Genomic DNA, 19250 nt, shown 5'->3' with positions numbered 1-19250 from the left:
AGAGTCATATAATCATTGATGTTTGTAAATATTTCATACCTTTCAACAAAGACCTAACAAAAAGCTAAGGGTGATATCAAATTAAAAGAAAATCACAAACCGAGTTACCATGGTTTTGTGAAAAGGAAGTCATGTTTGACAAATTTGCTAAAGTTCTTTGAAGGCATAAAAATCACAGTTGATAATTGGGAATCAGTACATCTGTATTTAGATTTCTAGAAGTATTTAATAAGATTTAGCTCACAGTACTAGGGTAGTATTTTAGTATAGATTGGTTAACATATAGAAGACTGAAAGTTGGAATTGTGGTTGGAAAGTTATAAGTAGTGGGTGGATGGTGTACTGGACAGTGAAGAAGGTTCTGTAAAGATACAATGGGTTCTTGATCAACTGGGCCAGTGGGCTGAGGAATTGCAGATGGAGTTTAGTTTAAATAAATTTGAAGTGTTGCATTTTGATAAGACAAACTAGTTGGCGACACAATTGCACAGTGGTTAGTACAGCTGCCTCACAGCGCCAGCGACCTGGGTTCGAAGCCAGTTTTGGGCGACTCTGTGTGGAGTTTGCACATTCTCTCTGTGTCTGCGTGGGTTTCCTCCCCAATCCAAAGGTCTGCAGGTCATGCTAAATTGCCCATAGCGTTCAGGATGGTGTAGGTTAGGTGCATTAGTCAGGAATAAATGTAGGGGAATGGGTCGAGGTGGGTTACTCTTCGGAGGGTCGGTGTGGACTTGGGCGGAAGGACCTTTTTCCACACTGTAGGGATTCTATGAAAAGGTAGGCCACAAATAGTTACTGTTTGGGCCCTGGGGAATGATATTGAACATGCAAGATTTAGGGGTGTCAGTACATAGTCCCTTGAAAATAGTGTCACAGGTAGACAGGTTAGTGATGAAGGCATTTGGCATGCGTGCCTTCATTGGTCAAAGTACAGGAGTTGGAAAGTCATGTGACAGCTGTGCAAGGCATTGGTAAGGCGACATTTGGAGTAGAGTGTACAATTCTGGTTACCCTGCTACAGGAATTATGTTATTAAACAGGGAAGGGTGCAAAACAAGATTTACAAGGATGTTAACAAGACTGGGAGGTTTGAGTTAAAAGACACTGGATAGGCTGGGACTTATTTTTACTACAGTGTAGGAGGCTGAGGATTGACCTTGTAGAGGTTTATAAAATCATAAAAGGCATAGATAAGGTGAACTGCCAAGGTCTTTTACCCAGGGTATGGGAGTCCAGAACTAGAGGGTGTACGTTTAGGGTGAGAAGGGAAAGATTTAAAAGGGACCTGAGGGGCAATCTTTTCACAAAGAATGGTGTGTATATTGAACCAGCTGCCTGAGGATGTGGTAGGGGCTGGTGTAATTACAACATTTAAAAGATATTTGGACATGTATGTGGATAGGAACTATTTATAGTGATCTAGGCCAAACACAAGCAAATGGGACGAGTTCAGTTTCAGAACGTGGTTGGCATGGACGAGTTCAGCTGAGGGCCTTGCTTGTGTGCTGTATGACTCTAAAAAGGCAAGGCAAGGGAAGGCAGGGATGCTGTGAGTATCCAGGTAGGCTGAAAGTGAATGAGCACCATGAGAGCCAGTCAACAATCCACTGATGCAGCTTGAACTCGTCCTTGAGCTGTGTCGCAAAGTGACTTTGCATGTAGCATTACAATGATAGTCGCCGTTGCACCTGCGGTGCAGTATTGAAGTGCAGAAGCATACTTTCAGTAGATCTGAAATTTGCCATGTGGGTTCCTAGAATCTGGCACATTTCTGACGTCGCTGTATGTAAACATCGGTTACATGTGGCCAGTGTGCATAGAGTTGTTGAGATGTTGCCTAGTGTCCAACATGGAGGTTTTTTGGACAAGCAGTAAACTGAAGTCACCAGGTACTCGCACTGACTTCCATGTCGAGAATTTTGTATCCGATTTGCTTACAGCAGATCATACAATAGATAGCTGAATATTAATGAAGTGAGACGTGCAGTTAATAAGCTTGTTCATAATCAATAATCCCCTTTAACAAACAATTTTCTACTGCCTAGCAAGAATCTCACCGCACAACCTGGAAATTATGTTTAAAATGTAGCGAGTTGTTCCCAATGTGGGGTATGCCTTGCTGGACTTCTGCGCCTTTTTGGCACAATTTTTGAATCGTGACCCACTGCAATGTTCTATCCTTTGTCTCTTAGATTTTGTTTAACGTCTATTCATAATAGTACCACAGGGATCAAAGATGAGGCTTCATTATTTATGATCAATGTCAATGACTTGGTTGAAGACCATAAGACCATAAGACATAGGAGTGGAAGTAAGGCCATTCGGCCCATCAAGTCCACTCCGCCATTCAATCATGGCTGATGCGCATTTCAGCTCCACTTACCAGCGTTCTCCCCGTAGCCCTTAATTCCTCGAGACAACAAGAATCTATCAATCTCGGCCTTGAAGACATTTAGCGTCCCGGCTTCCACTGCACTCCGTGGCAATGAATTCCACAGGCCCACCACTCTCTGGCTGAAGAAATGCCTCCGCATTTCTGTTCTGAAATGACCCCCTCTAATTCTAAGGCTGTGTCCACGGGTCCTGACTTGAAGGGACTGACTTTATTTTTGCTGATTTTGTTGATGTCATGATAATAGGAAACTACGTTGGAAGAGGATACAAGTTGTCTGCAAATGGATATAGACAGATTTGGGAACCAGTAAAAACAAATGGAGTGGAATGTGGGCAAATGTGTGGTTATCCACTCTGGGAAGAAGATTTGTAAAGCAGACAATGACTTCATAGAATCCCTACAGTGTGGAGCCAGGCCATTTGGCCCATAGAGTCAACACCGAGCCTCAGAGTTTCCCACCCAGACCTACTGCCCTACTCTATCCCTGTAACCCTGCATTTCCCATGGCTCATCCATCTAGTCTGCACATCCTTGGACACTGGTAGGCAACAGGAAAGTAGTGTTAAAGCCACAATCAGATCAACCCTGATTGTATTGAGTGGTTGAATGGCCAACATTTTCAATTTCTTAAGTTTGTATGTTATTATACCCCATGTTCTTTTTGTTCCTAAGTTACTGCACACTTTTTTTTCCTGATGTTTATGTTGTTGCATTTTTTGCTTTCAATATTTCTCCTAACTTCTGCCATTGCCTTCTCGTTCTTTGTTTTTTTTAACACTAGTTCTTTTTACATCCATGTTTCTTCAAGCCTTGTGTCAGTTTGAGTTAGTCGTTTAACTACTGAGTTCATTAATTCACTGGCCCAACATAGATTTCCTTCATTTGATCAGTTTTGATAATGTTCCAATATTGGAAACATTGTTTTAGTAAAATATTTTGTTCTTCAGAATTTACTTTTATTTTTATAGATTGTTGCAGAAATACTTGAGCATCATTCTACATGGGAGGAAACAAATCCGTATTTTTGTGCCCCTGTGTGGAAAGTCAGTAGATATGAAATGGTGAGTAAATTCTTCATTTGAAAATTTAGCTTTAAAATGTTTTTCTAGTTGTTCAAAATATGTGCTTAAAATACTGGAAGTGCACAGATGCTGCCTGTTATGTAGAGGCAAGAGAAACCATCTTGACATTTCAGACTAGTGACCTTTCTTAAGATACTGGGGAATACTCGTGAAGCCAGGTTTTAAGTAAGTGAAGAAGGGTCCAAAGGAAAGGTTGGTCTGTGATGGGAAGACAGGAGCAAGTAAGGACAAAATGGATATGAATGTGAGGCAAAGGGGGACTTTATCAACTACAGGTTTGCAGGAGCCATTTAGAGTTGTACAGCACAAAAACAGACCCTTCAGACCAACTTGCCCACGCAGACAAGATATTTTAAATTAACGTCGCCCCATTTGCCAGCTTCGGCCTATATCTCTTTAAATGCTTTTTAAACTTTGTTATTGTACCAGCCTCCAGCACTTCCTCTGGCACCCTCTGCATGAAAAAGTTGCCCCTTAGATCCCTTTTAAATCTTGCCCTTGTCCCCTTAAACCTATATCCTCTAGTTTTGGACTCCCCTACTATGGAAAAAAGAGCTTGGTTATTCACCCTGTCCATGCCCTTCATGATTATACAAGGTCATCCCTCAGCCTTCGACGCTCACGGGCAAATACCCCCAGCCTGTTCAGCCTCTCCCTATACCTCAAACCTTCTGAACCCAGCAATATTCTTTTAAATCTTTTCTGAAGCTTTTCAAGTTTAAAAACAGCCTTCCTGAGGCAGGGAAACCAGAATTGAAGGCAGTGTTCCAGAAGTGGCCTAACCAATGTCCTGAACAGCCTCAACATGATATCCCAATTTCTATACTCAATGCACAGACTAATAAAGGCAAGTATACCAAATTGCCGCCTTCACTACCCTGTCTTCTACCTGCCATTGCAACTTCAAGGAGCTATGAACCTGAACCCCAACATTTCTTTGCTCAGCTATACTCCCCAGGCCACTTCTATTAAGTGTCTAAATCCTGCCCAGATCAGCCTTGCTAAAATGCAATGCCTCACATTTATCAAAATTAAACTCCAACTGCCCACCTCAGCCCATCGGCCTGTCTGATCATGCTCCTGATGTACTGTGGGATAACCTTCTTCACTGTCCACTACACGTCCAATTTTGGTGTCTTCTGCAAACTTACTCCTACATTCACATCCAAATCATTTACATAAATGTCAAAAAGCAGAGGACCCAGCACTGCTGGTCACAGGCCTTCAATCCTCACCCTGGCACATTGCCCTCCACACTTTGACATTATTAATGACTATTGGGTTATGGCAATATTCTTTAACTGTTCTCATTTTGTCTAAGAACAGCAAGCTAATAAGGGGGCACCTTGCCTGAGATGCTTCAATGTCCAACCAAAGTGAGTGAGCCCCCCCCGGGCCAATCGTTCATGTGAGATAGCAACCAGCTTTACTGATAGTTTTTGATAACTGGGAGGCCTAGTCCTCCTAGTCTGCAAGGTAACTTCAATTTAGTCAATTTAATTAGGGAACACTTGTGATAGCAGATAAAAGAGCTGAACCAGCCGTTCAGTCTTCTAAATATTTGCTTAGTAAAAAGCATAGGAAGCGTTCAAATAATATACAACAGGCGGTGCAGAGTGTTCATTTTTTTAATGAGGGCTATCCGACCTAACCAAGAGATTGGAAGCGCCTTCCATCTACGAAGGTCCTGCTTTATTCTGTTGAATAAATGGGCAAAATTGGCTTTAAGTAGTTGATCAAAAATGGGAGTACTAAGTATACCTAAGTAGAGAAAGCCATTCTGCGACCATCTAAAGGGGAACCGAGTTCCGCCCTCAGGATCAGGCACTCTTGGGAGACCACCCATGGCCAAGGCCTCTGACTTCGCAAAATTGATCTTATAACCCGAGAAGCCACCAAATAGATTGATGCTTTGTGTCTGGTGTGGCACTGAGACTGTTGGGTTTGATAAGAAGACATGAGTGTCGTCTGTATACAGTGTGATCTTATGTGACCTCGTCCCCACTTCTGGAGCAGTTACACTGGGATCCCTACGTATCGCCTCCACTGGATTGCGATGCGCAGGTCCAGGTTGGATCAGTGCCCCCACCCGGTCCTGGTGCGATTCCAAAGAAAAGCAGTTAATAAAAGAAATATCCAGAAGACTGGAAGAGATCCACACACTCTGGTATACAAAGGTTCGAGAATAATGTTTTTTCAAGACTTTTCTGGGGCCATAATAAAGAAGAGGAAGCCTTTTGATAAGAATAAAATACGGGACTTAAATATTCCGTATTCTCTGAGGTACCTGGCTGTATTGCATTTTAATTATGGAGGATCTGTCAGTAACCTCGACTCGACGGAAAAAGCAGAAGAATTTGTGAACTCTCTGAAATATTTAGCTTGCACCAAGGGGGAAAGAGGAAAAGATGTTTTCGAACAACGGCATAATTTTTTTCTTCTGATTCTTTGTTCTTTTCCCTTTTGTGGTTTCTGATCCTACGGGCTTGATATTCTTTGGTGTAAAATTTGGTTTGTTTAATATTATATCAGTTTGGTAATTATCTGTTATTTCACGGTTCTTTTTTCTGGGTGAGGGGTAAATCCATCTTTTGTGTAAAGATGTATGGGGTTGAGGTATGGAGAGGGAGGGGAGGACTTCCATTGTTAACTTCCATGTGTGTAAAAAACATGTTTTTTTCCATTTGGGTTTGGGGTGCACCCTTAACTGGAAGGAGCCACAATGGCTATAAGGTTGCGAGTGATTGCCCCTCATGGGCAAAGGGGGAGATTTCTCGTGATTTGTGGTTAATGTGTTTATTTGTTCAAGTTAGGAGTAGTGGTTAGTTTTTTTTTTAGTTTTAATAGTGTTTGTAGGGATAGTTTTTAGTTTTTATGAAGTCCGTGTCTCGGGGGGACCACAGGTTGCAGTGGGCGGTCATGGCAAGCAATCTGTTCCGATGGTGCACCTGGAATATAAAGGGGAGTCATTCCCCTATTAAAAGGAAAAAGGTACTGTCAAATCTTAAGAAGAAAAGGGTTGACATTGCTCTGCTGCAAGAAACACGTTTAATGGATAGGGAACATCTGAAATTACAGAAGGGGGGATACGATAGGGTATTCTTCTCCTTCTCCAACTCTGAAGCAGAGGAGTGGCCATACAGGTACGAAGGAACCTCCCATTTCAGATGATAGTTCAAATCAAGGACGAGCATGGATGGTTCATTCTCAAGGCTCTAGGACATGGAGAAGAATATGGCACCATGAACATTTACAGTCCCCGACGCATCCTCTCAAATTTTTAGTTGATGCAGTCTCTAAATTAATGGCTCTTGAGCTGCACCATACGATTATAGGAGGAGACTTTAATTGTCCCATGGACCCTGGGGTAGACAGGATACCAAGGCATCTATCTGGTACACTCCTGCAATCTAGACAACTAGTGGACTTGTCTAAGGAGTTGGAGCTAGTGGATGTGTGGAGATATCTCCACCCTAATGGGAGGGATTTTATCTTTTACTCCAACCCACACAAGTGCCACACAAAAATTGATATTTTCTTTATTCCGTCAGTTTGTTTGGACTCTGTGTTGGCCTGCAGGTTTGGGAACATAATTATTTTGGACCATTCAGCAGTGTACTTGGATATTTAGACTAAGGGTAGTGGAACAAACACATGGCACTGGCGTAAGGATCAGTTTCTGCTGAGGAATGGCAACTTTGTACAGTATATTACAAGAGAGTTCAGGGCCTTCTGGGACATCAGTTGGAGTACAGCTAGGAATCCATCAGTGCTTTGGGAGACCACCTAGGCATATTTAAGAGGTCTGATTATTTCATATTCAACAACTAGAAAGAGGCAGAGAGTTCAGCAGCAGCGGATGCTTGATGTCTGGCTGAAAGCAGCTGAGTCGGCATATTATAACCGACCATCTGTGGTTAAGTCATAACGGGTCTTGGCTCTCTTGGCTGCTCTGGATTTAGTGCTCACTCAAACGGTGAATAGAGGGTCTCCTTTGCAAAGCAAAGGCTGATCAAATATGGATATGTACCTGGCTTATCTGGCTAGGAAGAAAAGTGCCTTGTAGTCTATTGTATCTATTTGGGAGAGAACTGGTAACATTACTCGCAAGCTGAAGCAGATAATGCCAGATTTCAGGAATTCTATGCAGAGTTATACTGGTTGGAGGGCTGTGAGGATAGAGTAGCGAGTATGGAATCCTTTTTCAAAAACCTGGACCTCCCCGGTATAAACGCAGAGCAGGCCTCCCGTTTAGATGCACCCCTGATGATACAAGAGGTGCAAGAGGCAGTAAGGCATCTCCAAGGTGGCAAGGCACCTGGTCCAGACAGGTTCCTGAATGAGTTTTACAAGGAGTTTATATACGCTAGCTGAGCCACTTCTGGAGATGTATAGTCACTCGTATATCCAGTACTACCTTCCACCCTCCCTTAAGGAAGCCAATATCTCTCTTATCTGAAAGAAAGGGGAAGACCCCAAATTTTGCACGTCACACAGACCTATCTCGTTGTTGAATGTAGACTTCAAACTTTTATCGAGAGTGCTGGTTCTGAGCTTGGTGAATGTACTGCCCGTTATTATAAAAGTAGACCAGACGGGTTTTATCAAGGGCCGCAGCTCTACCAGTAATATCAGGAGGGTGTTGAATATAGTGCACTTGTGTCAGCAGAGAGTAATTCTGGGCTCAGTGGTCTTCCTGGATGCGGAAAAGGCATTTGAATGGGTGGAATGGTCATATCTCTGATATTCTAGATCACTTTGGTCTTGGGCGGGGGGGGGAGGTGGGGGGCTTTGCTAGGTGGGTGGAAGAGTTATATAGCGACAAGGGTGGCGGTTATCATGAACAGTGTCAAATAGAATAATGTTGATGTGGAAAAAGGTCGGTGACAGGGAAGTCATCTCTCGCCTCTGCTATTTACCTTAGTAATTGGCGGGCGCCATCTGGAAGGACCCTGAAATAGTGGCAGCAGAATTGGGGAGCACAAAATTACTCTTTATGTGGATGATGTCCTTCTGTTTCTGGCTAACCCGGAAAAGTTCGGACCCCAGCTAGTACAAAATATTAAATTATTCGGCAGTTTTTTGGGATACAGGATAAGTTTTACAAAGTTGTAAGTTATGGCCATGGGAGGATTGGAGGAAGTGTCTGAGCTGGAGGATGGAACACAGTTTCCTTTTCAGTGGTCTCAGAAAGGTTTTCTCTACCTGGGAAGTTTTTTTATTACCCCTATCTGCTGTCAGGCTGTACAGAGCTAGTTTTGTGCAATTGTTTGATAGAATAAAGCAGGACTTGCAGCCGTGGGAGGGACTACCAATATTATGGCTGGGCCCTTATAGCCCTGATTAAAATAAATGCTCTTCCTCGGCTATTATATCTTGTTATCCAGAGAGTGCTGCGGAAGTTTAATGGCTGACTTGGATCCTTTATTTGGTTCCATAGGTGCCCCCTAATTAAATTTACTAAGCTGCAACTTTTGCAAGATATGGGGAGAGTTAGGTGGAACTCCCAGATCTGAAGAGATCCCAAATAGGTGCCCTGTTGTCGTATTAGGAAGGCGGGGGGAGGGGTGGGGGGGAGAAGGCTGAGTGGGGGTGATTGGGTGTGTAAGGAGTTGAGGTCGATGTGGCTTGATGTTGAGGCCTTGCAGGCAAGGTCTCCCCTTGCCAATTTACTCTTTAGGGTCAAGATGAGATTTGTGGCTGAGCATTGTGAGAGCCCAATATTCTTAAATACGGTGAAAGCATGGAGAATAATATGGCAAGGTGAGGGCAATTTGCTTAAGACCTCACCATTCACCCCATTAGTGGGAGCTCCAGGATTTAGGCTGAGGTCAATGAACTCTGGCTTCAAAGCATGGGAGGGTAAGGGAATCTCCTGTTTGGGAGATTTGTTTGAGGGAGAGGTCTTGATGTCTTTTAACCAATTAAGTCAGAAATATAGGATTCCTAATAGGGACCTTTACCGATACTTTCAGGTTAGGGTATTACACGTAGAAGAAGACCACGCTCTTGGCTTAGTCCTACAAGTCGGGCATAGAGAGAAGAGTGCTCCGATGTGGAGGCACTCTCTGAATCAGTACCATATACTATTCGCAGAGAGGGAGTGCCTTGGGAGATAAAACAGGCTCCATAGGATCTGGAATCGGGAACTGAGAGAAGAAATTTCATTAGAAACATGGGAGGATATGTGGGAGAATGTGAAGAAAATCTCAATATGCAATAAAAGACAAGCTATACAATTGAAGATCCTTCACAGCACCCATATGGCACCAAAGGTTAGCAAAGTTTAAGAAAGGATCTTCTCCAGGATGTGCCAAATGTAAATTTAGCATAGGCATTGTTTTTGGTCTTGCTACAAGATTTGTGGATACTGGGGTGCCATAGTGAATGAGCTGGAGAAGATACTGGGAATTGAAGTTAAGGTGGACCTTGTATCCCTTCTTTTGGGACTGCAGAATCTGCCCTGTCTGAGTGGGTATGGAAAGAGGTTATTTAACATTCTGACACACTGTGCAAGGAAGAACATTCTAATGAACTGGATATCAGAAAAAAACCCAGGTTTTACAGGGTGGCGCAGACTTGTGATGGAGTACACCCCCCAAGATTATCTGACAAGTATTGTGCACCATGGAACAGAACAATTTTATAAGACATGGCAGCCCTTTCTAAGCTACATAGATACGGACCTATCGGCGATACTGATTAGGGCCTTTATATAGCCGTGAGGTCCATATATGGTGGGCCGGGGGCCTCTGGGGGAGGAAGCCTATTAAATACAGGTATGATAACTGTTGCTATCGTGTACAGGAACTTTGGTAAGTGGAGCAATGTAATGTAATTCATTTAATTTAATTCGGTTGTAATTTAACTTAAAATACTGTAATTTTACTTAAATGAAGTAAAATTAACTTAAGTAAGAGACGATTGTATTCTGTAGAGTAGTAGATAGTTTATTAATATTACTGTAATATAATGTATTATTGCTATTTTTCTGTATTTTTTTGTACTTTACTCTTTTACAAAAAGAAAAATAAATTATTAAAAGTTTTTTCAATAAATATATACATTAAAAAATACTAAGCATCAGCCCTGACAATATACTTATAAATTTCTTATAGAACTCACTGTCAGGACCCGGTGCCTTTCCATTCTTTGGGGAGGGCTTTTGCCCGAAACGTCGATTGTCCTGCTCCTAGGATGCTGCCTGACTTGCTGTGCTTTTCCAGCACTACTCTAATCTTGACTCATACCCATTCTGTTGTAGCTTCATATACTCTGCGTCATCTAATGTGTTTCTTGTAATAAGGCAACATCCACCCCTTCCCTTTTAAGGCTGGAAAGTATCTTCTTCCTCTTGACAGGTGAATGACTCCCCTTAATATTCCAGGTGCACCACGTAAACACATCCTTAGCCATAACTTTCTATAGCACCATTTAGACACCAGAGAGGAAGAACCCAAACTACAGATCACTGAGCTTTAATGCAAAAGAATCCACAAAACCCAAAAACTACACAGACTAAAATAACTACAGCCAACAAATCTACAAAACGTACAAAAACTATATACAGCCAAAACAGAAAAACAAAGAATCGCCAAAGGCACTGACTGGAGGAATTTACCCCCCCATTTAAAAGGGGTATCTATACATCGTACAACCCTGCTAATTATCCCAATCGCCCTCTCAATTCCTACCAGCTAGGATCGTGTCACATATACCAACCACCCAGTAGAGAGAAAGAAAACACCTAGAGCAAGGTTAGTGCTATAGACAAATAAACTAAAAATAAATATGTCACCCATCCCCTAACATAACTTAGACATTAAAGATAAATACTCTATCCATCCTGGACATTATTTCACACAATTTATTACCAGAAAAGAAACTCCTCCAAGTCCTTTTTAAAGAAAAACAAACCTGAACAGCTCTGTTCTCTACGCCTATTCGGCCATTTGACTTAAGTCAATATGTCCACAAAGTTCTTCGCTTTCTCTGGCGAGTTGAACAAATGTATGGATCCATTACAATTGATCCAAAGCACCACTGGATATGTTAAAGAATACTGGATCCCAAGCTTCCTCAATCTCCTCTTGACGCCATCGTAGGACTTCCTTTTCCGGACTACTGCCGCCGAGAAGTCTTGAAAAGACACCACCCTGGAGCTGCCACATACCAACGCCCTTGAATCCCTTCTCTGGGCTCTAGAGGCTTCTGTGACCTTCTGCTTGACTTTATAATGATGAAATCTTACCAGGATAGGGCATGGGCGCTGAATCCGCACCTAGCTTTCATTCTGCGATCCAATGGGCTCTTTCAATTGTTATCCTTCCCTTCTCAACCTCCAAACCAAGGAATTCTGAGAACCACTTCTCGAAGAACTCCACTAGCTGCTCACCTTCTGTCCCCTCCATTAACAACGTACAGCTTCTTTCTCCTGCCCCTGTTTTTGAGGTCATCCACCAGATCCAACAGACCGTAGACCTGTGTTTCCAGGGCTTCAATCTGGCTCTTGGAGGAGTCAGTCTCTGCTTCTACTTCTGCAGCCTGGCGCTCGAGCTCATTGGTCCTTTTTCCCAAGTCTTGCAGCATAGCAGACACAGGAGCCAGCTTCTTCTTGATTTTTTTTGTTTCTTTCCTGATCTGCCTCCCCAGGACCTCGCGAGATTTGGCCAGCTGCTCAACCAGGGTCTGGTGAGAAAGCAAGCCCGCTACCTCAGAGGGCTGAGGCATGACCCCGGCCCTAGGCCAGCTTCCTCATTTTTTCGGATTCTCCAGCTGCAAGGACAAAGGTAAGTTGTTGTTTTTTTCAGGATCCTAGCTCCTTAACTGTGCTTTTACTCACAGTAAAGTGTTTGGAATGGGTTCTGGCTCTGTTAGGTCGGTGTTGCAGCGCGGAGCCCAACAAACGCGATTGTAACAGGATGCCGCCATCTTGGATCCTCCCAATCTACTTTTGAAAGTTCTTGCCAAATAGCATCTAAATTGGCCTTCCTCCAATTTAGGTTTTGGATCAGATCTATCCTTTTCCATAGCTATTTTAAAACTAATAGAATTATGACCATTGGCCCCAAAGTGCATCCCACTGACACCTCGGTCATCTGCCTTGCCTTATTTCCCAAGAGTACATTAAGTTTTGCTCTTTCTTAAGTAGGGACATTCATATACTGAATCAGAAAACTCTCTTGCATTCACTTAACAAATTCCTCTTCGTCCAAGGCCTTAACACAATGGAGTTGCAGTCAATGTTGGGAAAGGTAAAATCTCCTACTATTACTTTCCTATTATTCTCACAGATAACTGAGTTCTGCTGACAAATTTCTTTCTCAATTTCTCATTGACTATTGGGAGGGTCTGTATTACAATCCTGATAAGATGATCATCTCTTTCTTATTTTTCAGCTCCACCCAACTAACTTCACAGGGCAAACTCCCAGAAATATTCTCTCTAAGTACAGCCGCAATGTTATCCCTAATCATAAACTCCTCCTCTCTTGCTTCCTTTCTATCCTTCCTATAATGTATATACCTTGAAGCTGCCAGTCCTGCTCTTCCCTGAACCTCATTCTAAAATAGCTGTGATATTCCAGTCCCATGTTTCCAACTATGCCCTGAGTTCATTTGTCATACCTGTCAGGCCTCTAGCATTGAAATAAATGCAGTTTAACTTATTGTCTTACCTCAGTCTCTGCCTTGCTCTTGTCTGTCTTGATTATTTTGACTTGCACCTCTTCTCAATTGTACCAACCTCAGGCTTATCTTTTGTCTTACTGTTTCTTTAAGATCCCCCACATCCCTTCCCGTGTAGCACTAGCAAATCTCTCCTCCAGTACATTGGTCCCCTTCCAATTCAGGTGCATTCTGTCCTTGTACAGGTCACTTCTACCCCAGAAGAGATTCCAACAATTTGTAGATTTGAATTGCAATAAAAAGGATAGGAATGCCTGGTGCAAAAAATCCACTGTGACCATATCTGTCTTTGAAAAGCATGCTTAGGGAGATTTTGTAAAAAAAAAAAAGGCTTTTGGTCCCAAGTTACATCCGTTGCCTTGAGCCAATTAAAGTCTCATGATATCGAGGATGTTAATGGCTTTCTGGCATATACTGGTTTTATGTTTAATGGTTGTTAAAATTATTGAGGATATTGATGAATTTTTCTCATTTTTCTTCTGTGTGAATTTAAATAGTTCATATGTTAACACAAATCTAGAAGGTCATTTTAGTGTCAGACTGCATCACCTAATAAATGAGTTGAGAATAGAAAAACAGCATTGATGGCTGAGACCCTGCAGGCAGCATTTTTAAGTAGTCTTGTTAAAGAGGGGTGAAAAATTCTGAAGACAAACAATGGCAGGATCAGATGTCACCTGGGCTTTGGTGTTGTCTGCGACCCCACCTTTTCTGTGACCCAGAGCTTAGGAACCATTGCTTAATAGTGAGATGTATTTTTCTATTCTGAAGTTGCAAGATCCACTATTTAATCAGATGGAGTAATGATAGCCCTTGTCATACCATAGAAATAGATGGAATTACCTAATTAATGGGCCTTACTGTGTGCCACATGACTGCTGTACGTTTGTACATTCTAACCATTTTAACTCAAAAGTACTTAATTGGTTGTAAAATTGAAGTCATGAAATAATTTTTTCTTTGCTGTAAGAATCATTCCTCTTTATTTTATTAATTTTCTATAGGCTTGCTGACCAAGGACACACTGTTGTTGGTGTGGAAGCATCTGAAATGGCTATAAAAGAATTCTTTGCAGAACAGAACGTGTCCTACACACAGGAGTCTATACCAGGAATTGCAGGTGCAGAAGTATTTCAGGTAGTATAACAGCATAGCATTTTGTTTTTAACTATAATACATTGAGATTTGTGTGCTGTAAAAATGCAGTAATGAGATGAATTTACAAATGTTTTGAATTCTTATAACTCTGCATCAAACAGATCATAGTCACAAATTGGCATGTGAGAAATGGATATGTGGATAACAGTTTGCAATAATTTAATGAATGTGTTTATTATATAAACTAAGTAGTTAGATTAAAGCCTGACCTCAGGAAGATTTAAATTCTGGTATGTTTCACTGAATGTCTTAAACAAAGGTTAGAAGTCAGGGTGAAAGCTGATATTCTGTCAGAAAGCTTGCCATGTAGCAAACTTTTATTAAGTTTGTAGTTGCTAGGAGTGATATCTAAAATATAATGTACTTATTTTACATTATCCACATTGTACTAAATTCTGCTTTAAAAGGCAGTTGCATTTTGACTAAAATGGCAATAAAAATAATTTTTGGATCTTGATTTCATTTAAGTAAAAGTTGCTTGAGTAAAATTAAGGAACGAATATCTTTGTTGCAAGCTGTATGTGTATCATCACAACAAGCAAGCTACGTTGTTGGCTGTAACCTTGCGAAGTTGTATTTGTATGTAATCATTCACAGAAGTAGATATCTAGTCATGAAAAGGTGTTCTATTTCATTCATCAATTGGGCTATGATTCCTTAACTTGCAATCAGTGATTTCTCATAAAACTTACAGGAATCTAACAGTCATAAAGGTAGAAAAGTTTCCCACTTCCCCGATGCAACTGGAAAGGTGAATAACCTTTAAGTTGCCATTTTAACGCTCACATGGTCTAATTTGTACTCTTACTGAGGTAATTAAGTTTGCTCCGGCTCTCTTTCTATCGAAGGGATTAATTCCATCAAGTCAGTTACAATTGAGAACATATTAGACGTGATATTTTAATGATGAATCAACATGTTTCTACATTAAACATGCAGATATCGTGACCATCACGTGTCCACAGCATGGCCCTTGAACTGTGAATTTATAAAGCTCATTTAGTTCCCTTTCTTTGCATTGAAACTTGGAAATAACCATCAGCAAAGTGTTAATTTAAATAAGGTTAAAGATTAGTTTAATAGACATCTGTTACTACTAGTTGCTAAGTTAAAAATATAATGTTATTGGATAAAACACAGAGGCAAAGATTAAAAGTAGATAGCTCTAAAAGAAAAACTTTTAAAAAAGTTCAAAAACAAAAACAGAAATTGCTGGAAAAAATAAGCAGGTCTGGCAGCATTTGTATAGAGAAATTAGAGTTTTAGGTCCATTGACCCTTCTTCACTACTGATTTATAGCAAGGAAAAGATTGGTATTTATGCTGAAGATGGACGGGGTGAGAGGAGTAAACAATGGTAGAAATGGATACCAGAGAGAGAGAGAGAAAAACAGTTGGGCAGACAATACAATGTGGAGCGGTCAGCCTGGGAGAATCAATAGCTGCTAATTGGGATCATTAGTGGCTGACGATTGGATGTTGTGGCACTAGCCCACATGATGACAAGTTCTGGTGTGTGGTAGTTGGGATAAGTGCTCAGGCCCTAAAATTATTGAACTTTATATTGAGGCTAGAAGGCTGTAAAGTTCCCAAGCAGAAAATGAGATGCTGTTCATCCAGCTTGTGCTGAGCTTCACTGGAACAGTGCAGTAAGCCTGAGACAGAAATGTTGGCCAGGGAACACAATGGTATATTGAAGTACCAGGCAAGAGGAAGCTTAGGGGCATTTTTGCAGACAGAACAAGCAGTCGTCCACTCTCCATTTCATCTCCCCAGCGCTGGTAGAGCATTGTGAGCAGCAAATGCAGTAAAGTCATAGAGCTGTACAGCATGTAAATAGTCTGTTTGGTCCAACCCGTCCATGCCAACCAGATATCGTAAATTAATCTTTCCTGTTTGCCAGCATTTGGCCCATATCCCTCTAAACCCTTCTTCTTCAAATACTTATCCAGATGCCTTTTAAATGTCATAATTGTACCAGCCTCCATCACTTCCAATGGCAGCTCATTCCATATGTGCACCACCCTCTACATGAAAAAGTTGCCCCTCAGGCCCCATATAAATCTTTCCCCTCACCTTAAAACTATGCCCTCTAATTTTGGACTCTGCTACCCTAGGGAAAAGACCTTGGCTATTCACCCTATCTATTCCCCTCATGATCTTGTACTTTCTGTAAGGTCACCCTCAGCCCCCAATGCTCGAGGGAAAATTGCCTCAGCTATTCAGCCTCTCTCAGTATCTCAAACCTTCCAACACTGGCAACATTCTTGTAAATCTTTTCTGAACCCTTTCACATTTCGCAACATCCATCCTATAGAAGGGAGACCAGAACTGAACACACTATCGAGCAATTAAGAATTAAGTGCAATAGATTGGAACAAGTGAAATGCAAGTAAATTGCTGATTCACCAGCAGGTGTGTCTGGGACCTTGGATAGTGAGGAGGGAGGAAGTAAACAGATAGGTGTAGTACCTTCTGCGATTGCATGGGAAGGTGCTGTGGCACTAAGGGGAGGTGTTAGGTGTCGAGGAGGAGTGGACCAAGGTATCCCTGAGGGAACAGTCCCTGAAGAAGGCTGACAGGGGATGAGAAGAGCATGTGTGTCTGGTGGTATCCCACTGGAGGTAGCTGAAGTGGCAGCTAGAATGAAATGGTGTCTTTACGTGAAGTGGGTATGAGAATGTACCATTAAGGTAACTATGGGAATTGATGGGGTTGAATATTGGTGGTCAGCCTATCCCCAGAAATTGAAACAGAGATGTTTGTATAACACTGTCTGAGTAGATTGATTAGAAAATATCTATATAGCTTTTCTTGAAATACATCAAGAGGGAGAGAGAGGGATTTTTTTGGCACAGACATAATGTCCGTACCTCAGAGCCAGGAGGCCTTGGTTCATGTTCCACCTGTTCCAGAGGCGTGTGATAAGATCTTCACACAGATTGATGAGATAGGAGGTTTGGGCAAAATGTTATTTGAGTGCTTTCGTGCAGCAGTTATTGTGTCCTCACCTCTGAGCCAGGAGGCCAGGTTCAAGTCCCACCTGCCCCAGATGTGTTTAATCATTCCAGCATATCAGAGAGAAGGTTTCTTCTTCCCCACTAGTTCTATGGATCTGACACTTGCAGATTGCCTAGATTGTTTTTGGAGAACTATGGTTGTTTGCTGAAAGCCTTTCTTGTTTAAGCTGAAAACTTAATCTGAGGTCTTCCAGGGGAGATGTTTTAAAATGTTATGTCACAGAGTCTTTTACAGTTCAAACTCTAATGGCTCGTGATGAAAACACAATGAATTATGTTGGAACTCCCTGTGTAGGTCCTTAACAGTCTCCTCCTTTTATCTGAAAATCTTTGAATTCTCACAGCTTTCAAAAAAAAGGTCAATTGTGTTGTGTTGTGTTCAAGAATTACTCAGATTCTAAATTGTACTGTTTGTCGTTGACATTAAGAAAGCATATCGGAATTATCTATCTTTTTGACTGAAGTGAAATAACAAGTGACCATGTAACCCTTCACAGCCTTTTTATTTACATGCTGTCTATTTTTAAATTATTCTTCCTTATGTAAAATTGTAATTGAACACTGACACAAAATATGAAATATTTCAAATATAAAATTTAAATATGAAATACAGCAAGTGTAACTTCTGATTTTACTTTAATTCTAAGTCGAACATAGTTTTATGACTGCAAATTTTGACTGCAAGTGGTCTCCTAATAAGAAGGAGGCAAAAGCTATGCAGAGTCATTTTTGACAGAGGTATTGCAAGATACCTTTATTGTGAATCTCTGGTTGCAAGAAAAAATATGCAAAGAAAATGCTGCTGTTGGTTCAATATTTTGTTTACAATTACTAAGCTTACAAACTCTAAGTCAGATAACATTGATAATCTACATGTGCAAATGTTTCACTTTGAAATTTGCAAATGTTTTGACTTACTTGACTTTAGTGTTCATGGTTTCCTCCTAGTACTCCGGTTTCCTCCCACATTCCAAAGATGTGCAAGTCAGGTGAACTGGCCATGCTAAATTGACCATTGTTGTTAGGTGCATTAGTCAGAGAGGGGTGGGTTACTCTTTGGAGGGTAGGTGTGGACTTGTTGGCCAGAAGGGCCTGTTTCCACACTGTAGGGAATCTAATCTAATCTAATTTAATGACTGACAGAATGTTTATAGCCCAAATGTGCTTTATTTTTAATATACAGAAACTACAGTTTGAGATTACAATTTAACATTTGGCACCACCCTACTGAAGGCAATATTTTCTGTTTCAACAATGTCACCATGAAATTTTGCAATCTTTTTCTTTAAAATTAGCAATGTTGTTCATAAAGCAAAACGTAACAATGTTTTCTCTCGAATTCAATGTACATGTAGGTAAGATGTTCCATCAGATTTGTTTGGTTCCTTGTTGAGGGATATACCATTATAGAACAGTAGAACATTTAGCTTTGAAAACTGATGCATAATTGGCTCCTCTGGCTGCTATCTTTGGACTCCCCACCTCCCTGTAAGGAATTTGGCCCAATAAATAATTCAACTGCAAGACTGTCAAAGTGGAAGGACTCCATAAGCAAAGAATTTAACTTAAATTAGAGGGGTCTTGTAACGAAGTGGTATATTCCCTACTTTTGGGCCACAAGACCTGGATTCAAGTCCCATGTCTTTGAGAGGTATGTCGTAACATGTTTGAACTCACTGAACTATAGGTTTAATATCCAGACGTTTCATTACCTGGCGAGGTAACATCATCAGTGGCGACCTCCAAGTGAAGCGAAGCTGTTGTCTCCTGCTTTCTCTTAATATGTTTGTCCTGGATGGGGTTCCTGGGGTTTGTGGTGATGTCATTTTCTGTTCGTTTTCTGAGGGGTTGATAGATGGTATCTAGATCTATGTGTTTATTTATGGTGTTGTGGTTGGAGTGCCAAGCCT

General features: G+C 41.3%; 1 protein-coding gene across 1 annotated transcript in view; it reads left to right on the top strand.

The window, feature by feature from the left end:
- The window catches only part of LOC122564372 (probable thiopurine S-methyltransferase), a 66175-nt gene that overhangs the window by 27972 nt on the left and 18953 nt on the right, over positions 1 to 19250 (top strand). The window contains exons 3-4 of the mRNA XM_043719153.1: positions 3364 to 3456; positions 14168 to 14300. Of these exons, the coding sequence (XP_043575088.1) occupies positions 3364 to 3456; positions 14168 to 14300 (226 nt within the window). The remainder of the gene's footprint in view (positions 1 to 3363; positions 3457 to 14167; positions 14301 to 19250) is intronic.

This window comes from Chiloscyllium plagiosum, chromosome 29, assembly GCF_004010195.1.
Source record: "Chiloscyllium plagiosum isolate BGI_BamShark_2017 chromosome 29, ASM401019v2, whole genome shotgun sequence".
Lineage (NCBI taxonomy): Eukaryota > Metazoa > Chordata > Chondrichthyes > Orectolobiformes > Hemiscylliidae > Chiloscyllium > Chiloscyllium plagiosum.
This window is presented reverse-complemented; position numbering and strand designations above follow the sequence as displayed.